This window comes from Pipistrellus kuhlii, unplaced genomic scaffold (genome assembly GCF_014108245.1).
Source record: "Pipistrellus kuhlii isolate mPipKuh1 unplaced genomic scaffold, mPipKuh1.p scaffold_m20_p_34, whole genome shotgun sequence".
In the NCBI taxonomy this organism is placed as follows: Eukaryota; Metazoa; Chordata; class Mammalia; order Chiroptera; family Vespertilionidae; genus Pipistrellus; species Pipistrellus kuhlii.
Genome location: NW_023425534.1, coordinates 1,156,288 through 1,168,810, shown reverse-complemented (window position 1 = coordinate 1,168,810; position 12,523 = coordinate 1,156,288). Strand labels below are relative to the sequence as shown.

At 64.2% G+C, this 12,523-nt stretch overlaps 2 protein-coding genes across 2 annotated transcripts; one reads left to right on the top strand and one right to left on the bottom strand.

Annotated features, from left to right (window-relative positions):
• The first annotated feature begins 3,362 nt into the window (after positions 1-3,362).
• LRRC47 (leucine rich repeat containing 47) lies at positions 3,363-9,695 on the top strand. Its single transcript, XM_036460923.2, has 7 exons — positions 3,363-4,021; positions 6,095-6,544; positions 6,660-6,776; positions 8,107-8,222; positions 8,601-8,703; positions 8,810-8,899; positions 8,988-9,695. Exons 1-7 carry the CDS (start codon positions 3,407-3,409, stop codon positions 9,210-9,212), a joined length of 1,716 nt encoding a protein of 571 aa, XP_036316816.1. The 5' UTR covers positions 3,363-3,406; the 3' UTR covers positions 9,213-9,695.
• Positions 9,696-11,195: 1,500 nt separating this feature from the next.
• On the bottom strand, positions 11,196-11,678 carry SMIM1 (small integral membrane protein 1 (Vel blood group)). Its single transcript, XM_036460886.2, has 2 exons — positions 11,556-11,678; positions 11,196-11,346 (listed from the first exon to the last, which is right to left on the bottom strand). The coding sequence occupies exons 1-2, from the start codon at positions 11,648-11,650 to the stop codon at positions 11,220-11,222; spliced, it is 222 nt and encodes a 73-aa protein (XP_036316779.1). The 5' UTR covers positions 11,651-11,678; the 3' UTR covers positions 11,196-11,219.
• Positions 11,679-12,523: the final 845 nt, after the last annotated feature.

The window sequence follows — 12,523 nt, the reverse complement described above, 5'->3', positions numbered from 1 at the left end:
CACCTGGTCCCTCCAGCACTCACGTCTGGGCTGGCCTGTCCCCGTCCCCGTCCCCGTTCCCACCCCCTCAAAGCCAGGCTGCAATTGGAGCTGAGAGCACTTTCCTCAGACATCTAGGTAATTCTTAAACCCAAAACATCACTCCCAGTGCCACAACCAAACTCATCTCCAGGGCGCCCCGGGGGGGGGGGGGGGGGTGGAGCCGGTGTCTGTCTGAAACTGCTAGGCCACGCCCAGGTCTGCCCGTCCAGGCAGGGCCCCTGGGACCCAGCAGCTGTCCTCGCTGTCCCTTCGTGGCCAGGGGCCGACGCCCACTGCCGAGCTGGGGCAGGCTATCGGAAAGCCGGTGGAAGGGCTGGCGGACCGGTATTCTAGTCCGCAGCCTGGGAGCTAGGACACGTGAACAGCTGTTGGAGCAGCGTGTGCCCAGCCACGTTAGCAACCATGGGTTCGCACTATCTGCCACCATTTTTGGTAAATTAACACCTTCTCGTGTGCTTGACTAGAAACACTGAGCAAGACCGCCAACAAAACTACCTTTAGGAAATGCTAACGTGTGGGGAGACGAGGTAAAACTCTCCTCGGCCAAGCAGAGTCCAGCACCGAGATGATCACAAAATGATCCTTTCGCTTCACAAAGATGTTGGCCATCTTCTAATGCATTTTTGAAATACAGATAAGACATTTTTTTAAAGGGGACAATAATGAGAAAAGTTAACTAATAATTATTATTCTTTTCTCTCCAAACAAAACTTAAGAAATAGGTATAATGTTTTCTATATAATTCAAAAATAGTTGTAAAATGTTTAGTTTTCGGTGACTGACAAAACTAGGTGCATTTAAAACAGCTCAGTCTTGCCCTGGCCAGTGTGGCTCGGTTGGACATTGTCCCATTCACCAGAGTTTGCCAGTTCAATTCCCAGTGAGGACACAGGCCCAGGCTGCTGGCTCCAGCCCCAGCAGGATGCACAGAGGCAGCTGGCTCCAGCCCCAGCAGGATGCACAGAAGGCAGCTGGCTCCGCCCCCAGCAGGGGTGTACAGAAGGCAGCCGATGGCCGAGACCGGTTTGGCTCAATGGATAGAGCGTCGGCTTGGGGACTGAGGGGACCCGGGTTCGATTCCGGTCAAGGGCATGTACCTTGGCTGCGGACATATCCCCAGTGTGGGGGGTGCAGGAGGCAGCTGATCGATGACTCTCATCGATGTTTCTATCTATCTCTCTCCCTTCCTCTCTGTACAAAATCAATAAAATATATTTAAAAAAAAAAAAAAGGCAGCCGATGGATGTTCTGTTCTCTCATAGATGTTTCTCTGTCCTCCCTCTCTAAAAATCAATAAAAATATATTTTAAATAAAAATAATAAAACAGCCGAAACCGATTTGGCTCAGTGGATAGAGCGTCAGCCTGTGGACTAAAAGGTCCCAGGTTCAATTCAGTCAAGAGCATGTACCTTGGTTGCGGGCACATCCCCAGTAGGGAGTGTACAAGAGGAAGCTGGTTGATGATTCTCATCGATGTTTCTAACTCTGTCCCTCTCTCTTCCTCTCTGTAAAAAATGAATAAAATGTTTTAAAAAATAATAAAATAAATAATAAAACAGGTTAGCCTTGCTGATTACAGAAGCTTCATGCATTGGTAGTGAAATGTCCCGTGGCAGTGGGTCGTGGCCGTGAAAGCTTCTATTGAACCAAGAACCGGGTAAAAGAGTAAAGGAACTGAGCTCCATTGGCCGTAAGTACCATCTGAATTTGGAACAGTAATAGTTGAACTTTTATTCATGAATATGTTGTGGGTATTTAACAATATTCTTTTCATATTTCAGAATAGCCTATCCATCTAACTTAAAAGAATTCTATGTGTAAATTGGCATTAGAATACAAATGTAAATACTTTTCATTAAAATTTGCAATTTTTTAAATGTTTTAGCATAGTTTTCTATTTACATTTCAGGTATCGGAACTATAAAGTATCTGAGTAATATATTTTTGTTGCTATTCAGGACTTAGTTAATTCACCTCAAGAATATTCATATAATAAAAAGGTCACTACACATTTCACTTTTATTTCGATAATTTAAAAGCAATTTGTAGGTTCTATTTCCCTCTGTAAACCTGAATGGTAAGTTGCCAGGAGAGAGTTTGGTCCTTAAATAAGTTGTCAAAATGGATTTACTGCTGAAGAAAGGAAGAGATTTTAAACTGCAGATAAAGTAGAGGAAGTTACCAGGTTATCCTGGGCAGGAAGGCAGGTGTACAGGGAATGCTGGGCCGCAGGAGAGGGTTCCAGCCAGTCTCCTGCGCCCTCCAACCAGTGAGGCCGTTTGCTTTTCAAATAAGGAAAATGGCAGCACTTCCTCTGTACATGTGGGTGGGTTTAAGCTTTTATCAGCTTTGGTAATTTTACAATTGTCTCTATTTTAAGTTATGTACAGCTTTTCCCTTACACAAAGAGGTCCTAACTTGAACTTGGGGTATCCTGCTTTGGGGGGAGGTGTGCTGCGCAGTGACCTCTGGGGAGGGCTGGCGGACGGTGGTCCATGAGGCGTGATGTTAGGAAACAGGCCTACCTATCTCCAGTGACGTCACAGCCTTGGTGCCCTAGGCACCCGCCACCCCGCCCTGCCCATGACCCCGCGCCTTGCCACTGGTCTGTGCCGAGCTGAGCATCACCATGTGGAGTGGACTTGGCGCCCTTTCAAAGCTTCCATAAACGGCAGCCGTTATGTCCTGGCATGGCCTCACCCAGACCTGGTCACCGCGGTGGCGGGGGGCACCGCAGGCCCCCCCAGACTGGCCGGACTGTGTGCGGGTTCTGACCGGTGGGCCTGGGACACCCGCCAATGCCGGGGAGGCCTCTGGGCACCCAGCTGCCCCGAACACACCCTCCCAAGGAGCCACCGCCATCAACCCTCAGTGCCCTGGGCCAGGGAGGTGCGCCCTGTCAGGAGGGGCCTAGAGGGGCCGGCGCCCGGCACCCGGCAGACGGTCACCCCTTCACCAGCCGCCCTCCCGCCCGCCCCCACGACAGCGGCCAAGCCCGGGTTCTAAGCCTCCTGGGCCGCTTGCTCTCCCCGGCATCGCCAATGGGCCGGGAGGTGCAGGTGTCCATGGGCTGGTCACTCCGCCTTTGGGCACAGGGTCCCCGCCACGGCCCCGCGGCGGCGGGGCGTCCCCGCTGCTCCCCAGAGCCTGCAGGACGACCCCGCGGTGCGGACTCCGGGCGCGCGGGGCGGGCGGGGCGGCCCTCGGGCCGGGCGGACTCTCGGAGCAGCGGCGCGGCCGGAACCCCGGGCGCCAAGGCTGTCTGGACACCGGAGCGCTAGCCCTGTGGCTCTTTCCGGTCAGCGCCGGAAGTGACGCCGCGCACGCCGGAAGCGCCCCGCGGGCTGCGGGAGCGGCGGCGCGATGGCGGCGGCGGCGGTGTCGGAGGCCTGGCCGGAGCTGGAGCAGGCGGAGCAGCAGCGGCGGCGGGAGCTGCTGCTGACGGGGCCGGCGCTGGAGGAGCGGGTGCGGGCGGCGGGCGGGCGGCTGCCGCCGCGGCTCTTCTCGCTCTCGCTGCTGCACTACCTGGAGGTGAGCGGCTGCGGCAGCCTGCGCGAGCCGGGCCCGGGCCTGGCGCGGGGCCTCCCGCAGCTGCAGAGCCTCGTGCTGCGGCGCAACGCGCTGGGCCCCGGCCTCAGCCCCGAGCTCGGCCCGCTGCCCGCGCTGCGCGTGCTCGACCTGTCGGGCAACGCGCTGGAGGCGCTGCCGCCGGGCCAGGGCCTGGGCCCCGCCGAGCCGCCGGGCCTCCCGCAGCTGCAGACCCTCAACCTCAGCGGCAACCGGCTGCGCGAGCTGCCCGCCGACCTGGCCCGCTGCGCCCCGCGCCTGCAGACCCTCAACCTCACCGGCAACCGCCTGGACTCCTTCCCCGCCGAGCTCTTTCGCCCCGGCGCGCTGCCCCTGCTCAGCGAACTGGCGGCCGCCGACAACTGCCTGCGGGAGCTCAGCCCCGACATCGCCCACCTGGCCTCGCTCAAGGTCAGCAGGGCGACCTGGCGGCGGGCGGGCTGGGCGCCGGCCTGGGAAGCGATGCGCCCCCCCGCCCATGTCCCTCCACCCCAGTAGCCCAGGCCTCGGCTTCTTCACTCCCCTCCCCGGAGCGGGGAGTGCCCAGGAGGTGGCCCAGACCCAGCCTTCCACTCCAGGACCTGGGGCGGGGACGCTGACAGGCGGCGAGGTTGACCGCTTTCCCTCCCGAGCAGTGCACTCTGCCTTCCTGCGCTTGGCGTTGCCATCCCCGGGCCTCTGGCCCATCAGCTTGGCTGCCCCCGGAGAGACCTGAGTGTGGAGTTGGCTTCCCTGCCCCTGGCACAGGCCCCCCTGCCAGGGCTGCCGCACGCCAAGGATGGGTGGCACCCTGGTGTCCCCAGCTGCCGGCGCTTTTAGACCCGAGGTGCTGCCATCTGGGACTGACGGAGGGATGGGCGGGACAGACGGACCTCAAACTTCCGGCCAGGACGAGGACCACTGCATCCAGGGTTTCACCCTCCTGCCAGGAGCCGTGCTCACCCTGACACCCAGCGTCCCTCACGCGTGGGACTCCCCATGCAGGTTTCACAGAGAAATTAAACTTGGAAGTGAAGCCCTTTGTCCGGTGATAAGGGAAATGGAAGTTAAAAGGAAAATCCTGCCTCCGTTTCTTGGGGTTTTTTCCTGAGTTGCTGCCGGAGGTGGGCTCACTCTGGGGCCCAGGTGCCCTCAGCCCGTCTGTCCTCGCACCCCTCCAGGGGTGGGGCTCTCTCGGTCGCACTCCAGGGGCTCGGGGTCCTTCCCAGCAGCAGGTCCGGCTTAGGCTCAGAGACTGGCTGCTTTGCCCCGTGGGGGTTGTTACCTGGGAGAAGGGAGCACTCCAAGTCCCCCGTGTCAGGTCCAGGCAGTAGCTGGGGCCACTCCCATGTGCTCATTCCACTGGGAGCGAAGACGGGTTTCACGTCCTCGGTGGCTGGAGCTCGGCTTCCCCTGGAGGGCCTTGCTCAGCCTCCTGCCCCAGCACGTCTGCCCCTGCTCTCCGGGGCCCCTCCCTCGCCCTCTCTTCCCTGCTGGTTCTTCATGCTGGAAGCAGCCACCCAGCCAGCGTGTTGTGGTGCAGGGATGAGGGTGCTGCAGGTGCCGCTGGCCAGCTACTGGGCCAAAGCCCCTCTGGGCAGTGCAGGCTGCCGTGTGCAGGCGGGGCTGCGTGCAGACCAGCCCGCCCTGACCTGGCACTCAGCCCTTCCCTGCTCTCCAGGCTCGGGGACAGCGGCTCGGGGGCCAGGCTGGCTCCTGGCTTCTGCTCCCGCAGGCAGTGTGCAGCCGGCTCAGTCCGGCCCTGTCACCGTTCCTGCGGGCCAGGGTTCCCGGGCTGGTGCAGGCCCCGCCGCTTGGTGGGAGGAGCTGCAGGTCACCTGGGCGGATCCAGCCTGCCACGCCCTGTCCACTCCAGCCCAAGTGGAGAATGCCTAGCGTCCATGTCAGGACAGCCTGGGGCTGGGGACTGAAGACTGGTCTGACTTCGGCCCCTTTTATTTGATTCCTGTTTTTGTTGTGGTTGTTTTAATTTTTTTTTATTGCTTTCAGAGAGGAAGGGTGAGAGAGAAACATGAGTGATGGGAATCATCTGTTGGCTGCCTCCTACTGGGAATTGAGCCTGCGACCCAGGCATGTGCCCGTGACCAGAACTGAACCGGGGACCCTTCAGTCCACAGGCCAACACGCTGTACACTGAGCCACACTGGCCAGAGCTTGATTCTGTTTTGAGGACAGGATCTGTCCCTGCTCTCTGGGCAGACAGCGGCCGTGTTGGCCGTTCCCCGTGTGTCCGCGGCGTGAGTGTGTCCTGCGCTGCGTCAGTGTGGAGAGGCCCGTTAGCTCGGCGCCGGTGGTGGCTCCTGCTGTCACTGCGGCACCACGTGTCACAGCTGGATTGCATGTCCCCCAGGCCTCGCTGCCCTGTTCTCTGACCCAGCTGTGACCCCGGGAGGCCTGAGGGCAGGGCAGGTGTTTCATGGAGTCCCCTGGCTGCATTGCCGGGGTGTGGGGTGCTCCTTGCCTGACACGCTCTCTGCCCTGCAGACGCTGGACCTGGCCAATAACCAGCTGAGCGAGGTCCCCGCGGAGCTGGCGGACTGCCCCAAGCTCAAGGAGCTGAACCTGCAGGGCAACCAGCTCAAGGACCGGCGCCTGGAGAAGATGCTGGGCAGCTGCCAGACCAAGTCCGTCCTGGAGTACCTGCGGGCGGGCGGCCGCGGCCGGGGCCGGGGCCGGGCCGAGCCCGAGAAGGAGGAGAGCCGGCGCCAGCGGAGGGAGCGGAGGAAGAGGGAGGGCGGCGAGGGCGGGGAGGAGGAGGTGGCCGAGGCCAGCCGGCTGCTGCTCCGCGTGCTGCACGTCTCCGAGAACCCCGCGCCGCTGACCGTCACGGCCGGCGCCGAGGTCCGGGCCGTCCGGCCGTTCCTCGTGGGCGCCGTCGTGAGGGGCATGGACCTGCAGACGGGCAACGCGCTCAAGCGCTTCCTCACCGCTCAGGTGGGTGCGGGGCCAGCGGTGCTGGGTGGAGCAGGTGGGCGCCCCCCCGGGCGCTGCGCGAGCCCTGACCCTGTGGCCGCACGCCGAGCCCTGACCGCCGGGTCTCGTGGTGCAGACGAAGCTGCACGAGGACCTCTGCGAGAAGAGGACGGCAGCCACCATCGCGACCCACGACCTGTGCGCCGTGCGCCGGCCGCTGCTGTACACCGCCCGCCCGCCCCAGGACCTCCAGGTGCCGCCCTCCGGGCCATGGGGGCCGGGGCCAGGGCCGGAGCGCCTGGGGTGGCACCAGCTCCTGCCCTCCGGCTCCCGCGCGGCAGGGCCCTGTTCACACCCTGCACCCGCTCCTGCCCTCCGGCTCCCGGGCGGCAGGGCCCTGTTCACACCCTGCACCCGCTCCTGCCCTCCGGCTCCCGGGCGGCAGGGCCCTGTTCACACCCCGCACCCGCTCCTGCCCTCCGGCTCCCGGGCGGCAGGGCCCTGTTCACACCCTGCACCCGCTCCTGCCCTCCGGCTCCCGGGCGGCAGGGCCCTGTTCACACCCAGCACCCACTCCTGCCCTCTGGCACCCGGGCGGCAGGGCCCTGTTCACACCCAGCACCCACTCCTGCCCTCCGGCTCCCGGGCGGCAGGGCCCTGTTCACACCCAGCACCCACTCCTGCCCTCCGGCTCCCGGGCGGCAGGGCCCTGTTCACACCCAGCACCCACTCCTGCCCTCCGGCTCCCGGGCGGCAGGGCCCTGTTCACACCCAGCACCCGCTCCTGCCCTCTGGCACCCGGGCGGCAGGGCCCTGTTCACACCCAGCACCCGCTCCTGCCCTCCGGCTCCCGGGCGGCAGGGCCCTGTTCACACCCAGCACCCGCTCCTGCCCTCCGGCTCCCGGGCGGCAGGGCCCTGTTCACACCCTGCACCCACTCCTGCCCTCCGGCTCCCAGGGCGGCAGGGCCCTGTTCACACCCTGCACCCACTCCTGCCCTCCGGCTCCCGGGCGGCAGGGCCCTGTTCGCGCCCAGCACCCACTCCTGCCCTCCGGCTCCCGGGGCGGCAGGGCCCTGTTCACACCCTGCACCCACTCCTGCCCTCCGGCTCCCGGGGCGGCAGGGCCCTGTTCACACCCTGCACCCACTCCTGCCCTCCGGCTCCCGGGCGGCAGGGCCCTGTTCGCGCCCAGCACCAGCTCCTCGGGAGTGGGATCGAGAAAGGCATCCCCTTCGCTTGCTCACTCGCTTTTAGCCAAAACCTCCGTTTGCACCCCCATCGCAAAGCCCCGTGGGGCTGACCTTGGCCAGCTGTCCTGTTCCACTGGCCTCCTGGGCGGGAGGTGGGGGTGGGAAGGGGCCTAGATCGAGTTTCAGCTCGTTTTCAGAAGTGCCGGGGCGTGGGATAGGGGCTAAGTGCCCTCTGAGGCCCACGTGAGCACGCGTGATGCAGGGACGGAGTGGCAGCGGTGGGACAGCTGGTCTCCCGTCGTGGAGGGGGAGGGGAGGTGACGGGCGAGGGCCCGCTGGGGTGAGTGGTTCAGTGTTTCCGCATGAGCTGACCTGAGGTTTCACCCCAAAGATCGTCCCCCTGGGGCGCAAGGAGGCGAAGGCCAAGGACCTGGTGCGGCAGCTGCAGCAGGAGGCGGAGGAGCACCGGAAGCAGAAGAGGAGGCAGGCGGTGTCGGGCCTGCACAGGTGCCCGTGGCCCCGGCCCCGTTAGGACGCTCCTGAGGTGGCCAGGACCTGAGGCCTCTCCCCGAAGCCATCCCTCCTGCCAGGGCCTCCCTGCGGGGCGGGTACGAGGCGGTGCTCTGTGTGGCCTGGCTCTGAGGGAGCCCGTGTCACTCAGGAGGGTGGCGAAGGTGGTGGGGGATCCGAGTCACCCTCAGCCCCACCCCCAGGTTTCCCGAGGCGGGAATGACCGCGGGCCCGGCCCTGCCTCCCAGCCCAGAAGCCATCCGTGCCCTCCGTGTCTGGACACTGGGCCTGAGCTGGGGGACGTGCCCGTCTTTCTGGGCTCAGGGCTTGGATTTGCCTGTTTAACCTGGTTCGCTGTCACCGGCTTCTCCGCAGATACCTCCACCTGCTGGACGGGCAGGAGCAGTACCCCTGCCTCCTGGACGCCGACGGCGACGCCATATCCTTCCCGCCCATAACCAACAGCGAGAAGACCAAGGTGGGCGGGCGGGGCGGCGTGTGCGAGGTTTCCGGGCTCCGCTGCCGTGACTGGTGTCTGCTGCGGGTATGACTCCTTTCCGAAAAGCTCCCGCTTTCTCTTTAAGATTAAGAAAACGACTTCCGACTTGTTTTTGGAGGTGACAAGTGCGACCAGCCTGCAGATCTGCAAAGACATCATGGACGCCCTCGTGCTGGTGAGTGGCGCCGCCTGGAGGCGGCGGGCAGAGGACGCGGGGTCTCCCGGCATCTCCCAGGCCACCTCTGACCTCTGGTCCTTTGCAGAAAATGGCAGAGATCAACAAATACACCTTAGGGAGCAAGGAGGAGGGCTCCGACACCGAAGCCGACACCGCCTCTGGGCGGCCCCCCAGCACGGAGCGCGACGGGAGCGCCCCCCTGGTGGTGGAGCAGGTGCGGGTGGTGGACGAGGAGGGGCACCTGAAGGTGGTGTACCCGTCCAAGACAGACCTGGACATCACCGCTGCCCACGTGACGGTCATCCGCTGAGGCCGCCGGACACCTGGACAGTCCTCCCCCTGGGGCTCACGGGGCACTGAGTTACTATCCATTACCCTGTCTCCTGGGCGGTTTTTGAACTGTCTGCGTTCTCTGTCTGGTTTCCGGAAGATGCTGCTGCAGAGGCGTGCCATGTTGTCACGTGTGCCATGCTTACACTCCCCTGCCTCTCCAGCTCTCGCCAAGGCTTTGGGTGCGTCACTCGGGCAGCGCGCTGCGCCGTGAGCACTCGGGTGGCGAGGACACAGCTGCTCCCAGAGACGGCGCCGTCCGCGCAGGGAGCCACGCAGTGGGCATCGCCCCTCCCACCGCTGCGGGGCGCTGAGTGGTCCTTTCTCACAGGGGCTTCAGTCACCTCAGCGGGCTGGAGGGCCGCGATGCAGAGGGCACCTGCCGGGGGGAGGAGTCAGCGGGCTGGGGAGGGGCAGGTGGCTGCCCTGATGCCCTGGGAGACGTGCAGGTGGTAGGGCCGCAGCATCTCACACTGGTGGGGTTTCTGGCTTTAAACGTCTGCAGGAAACGGTCTGTGTGTGCGTGTTGTGTGAGCGCACGCCTGTGCCCCTTCCCGGGGCCATGTGCTTGGGTTCGGGAGCGGCCTCCTAGCTTCCGGTTTCGTGATGCCATTTATTCCACGGCTCCACCTGCAAAGGACCATTTGCCCATTTTGGGGAGGGGGCGTCTAGCCATCAGAGCCAGGCATGCGCAGGGCATGAGCTCAGCCAGCCTGCTCTGCAGGATGTGGTGGTGGCTGACGCCTGACCCTGCTCTGGACCGCTGTCCTGGGGCTCGCCCGCTGACACGGGCGACAGGCAACAGCTCTCCCTGCTGCTCTCCTGCGCAGGGTCTGTGTGGCGCCGGCTCACACTGCAGCGCCTCGGGCAGTCAGGGCTGACACTGGGTGGCATGGTTTCCGAGGGTCGCAGTGGAGCGTGAAGGGGGCACAGCCCAGCCGCCCATCCTCCAGGCCTGAGTTCAGTGGCACGTGGTGGGACAGCTGCGACGTCCACGGTGACGAACCCCCCCCCCCCCACACACACACACACACACACACACACCCTCCCCCCCGCCTGCTGCTCTGGGACGCTCTCCCCATCCTGCCTCCGTGGCGACCTCTAGTGGGAGTGCCTGCTCCTTCGGCCGCTTTCCGGGTGGGGCCGGAGGGTCTGCCCACTCCCCAGGCCTGTCGGGAGGCTGGGCAGCGACTCAGCGGGGCCTAAGGACTGTGCCTCGCCTCGTACGTGGCCCCGGGACCTGGGCCAGTCTTGTGTGCAGCTGGGGCCCTGGGGGTCAGGTCTCAGGCCCCGAGTGACAGGCTGCGTGTAGGTGCGCGGCTCCAGCAGCCTCCCCGGACGTCCCTGACCAGCCCCAGGTGCCTCTAGGCAGGACAGTAGCTCCTCACCTCCCACCCTCATCCCGAGCTGCCTGCCCGGGGACAGGAGCAGGGCCAGCCTCTGGCCCAGCCCGGAGGGCACGTCCCAAGGCCCGGGCCAGGCAGCTAGCAAGGGGCAGACCCTCGCCACAGCCCCACACGGCCGTCCAGGTACCCCCAGCTGGACAGGCACCCAGTCACCGGGCCCGGGGACCACGGCCATCGTGTCCTTCATTCACCAGACGTTTAATGACTAAAACGCCCCCTCCTGCCGGGCCGCCCCAGCACAGCCCAGGGAAAGATGGAGGGGGGAGGGGCCGCTCCCTGCTCTGCCTGCGAAGTGGCTTCCAGGACAGGTCGTGGCCCCTTGGAGTGTGGGCAGAGGGCGCACACGGCTCCTCTCAATGCTCTTGGGGCCTCGTGTGGGGGTGTCTGTACACAGATGTGTGTGTGGGGGGGTCTGATAGGGGTGTGTGTATATGGGGGAGTTCATACAGATGTGTGTAGGGGGGTGCGTGTATATGGGCAGTTTATACAGGTGTTGGGGGGGAGGGGTTCTGTACGGATGCAGGCGTGGGGGAGAGGCTGTCCAGGCCGTGTTGGGGTCCGTGCCCGGGGCCCCGCCGGCACTATTTGCACTTGTGGACGAAGTAGCCGGTGACGTAGCCCAGGATAAAGATGACCCAGAAGAGGGCCAGGCCTCCCAGCATCCTCAGGGTGACGCCCAGCCTGCCCGAGCACAGCTCCTGGGAGAGCCTAGGTGAGAGGGCCTCCGTGAGCCCTGAGAACAGGGCAGGTGGGCCCCAAAGGAAGTGGGGTGCTGGGGCGCTCTGCTGGGTGTGGGAGGGAGCCCTCGGGAAGGAGCAGCGGTGGAGGGCCCAGGTTTGCTCAGATGCCAGGGGAGGGGGCACCCAGGGGTGTGGAGCGAGGCTGGCAGAAAGGATGGGGGGCTGCCCCTCACTCACCTCTCCCAGCAGGAGGCCTCTTCTGGGCTGGACCCAGCACCCACACTGACCTCCTCCCACCTGCTGTACTGCACACCGGGGTCCTGGGGCTCCATGCGGTGGGGAGCTGGCGGCCTCGTGGGGCGCAGCTCGAGCAAACCCTGTGGACAGCGAGGTGCGGGTGCTCAGCGGGCGGGAGAGGGTGACACTGAGGCAGACTTCACCGGGCAGAGTGTGAGCCGCTCGCCCAGTCACCGGAGGGCCGAGTGGACATTCAGCCCAGAGTCCAAGAACCAAGCGCTCAGGAACGCGCCTGTCCGCCCAGCCTGGGCCTCCGGGCCCAGCCAGGGCCTATGACCACTTCCTGCTGCCCGTCCCGGACAGATAAGGCCGGCCATCTCTGGAGGCCGGGAAGGCTGCGGCTGCGACTGCGGCTGCTCAACCTGTGGGGTGAGGGAGCTGGGGCCCCAGCAGCTGGGCTCTGGCCTGGAGCTCTCCAGACCCTCCCAGCACTGCCCGCGGGGAGGAGCCGGGCTTGGGGCGCCTGGGCCTGCTGGGAGGTCTTGGCTCAGCCCGCACCAGCCTGGGAGACGCTGGCCTGGGTCCCAGCTAGTCTTGGACACAGACAGCATCCTGGCCTGTGTGCTCAGTGGTTAGAACCTAGGCCCAAGGACAGAAGGGTCATGGTTTCGATTGGAATCTGGTCAGGGCATGTGTGGGAGGCAACCAGTCAACGTGTCACATCCATTTTTCTCTCCGCCTCCCCCTTTTCCTCCCCCCCCCCCCTTCCTGAAAAAGCAATGAAAAAAACACCCGCAGGCGAGGATTGAGAAAAGCACAGAGGGCCCCTTGGCCCGGAGCAGCCAGTCCTCCCAGCCCCAGGCAGTTCTTCCTGACCCGCATTCACCCTCTCCCGGCCCAGGCCCTGGGGGAGGGAGGGAGCCTGCCCTGGCCTGAGGCCCTGGCCCGAGGCCCCAGGCTGAGCAGCC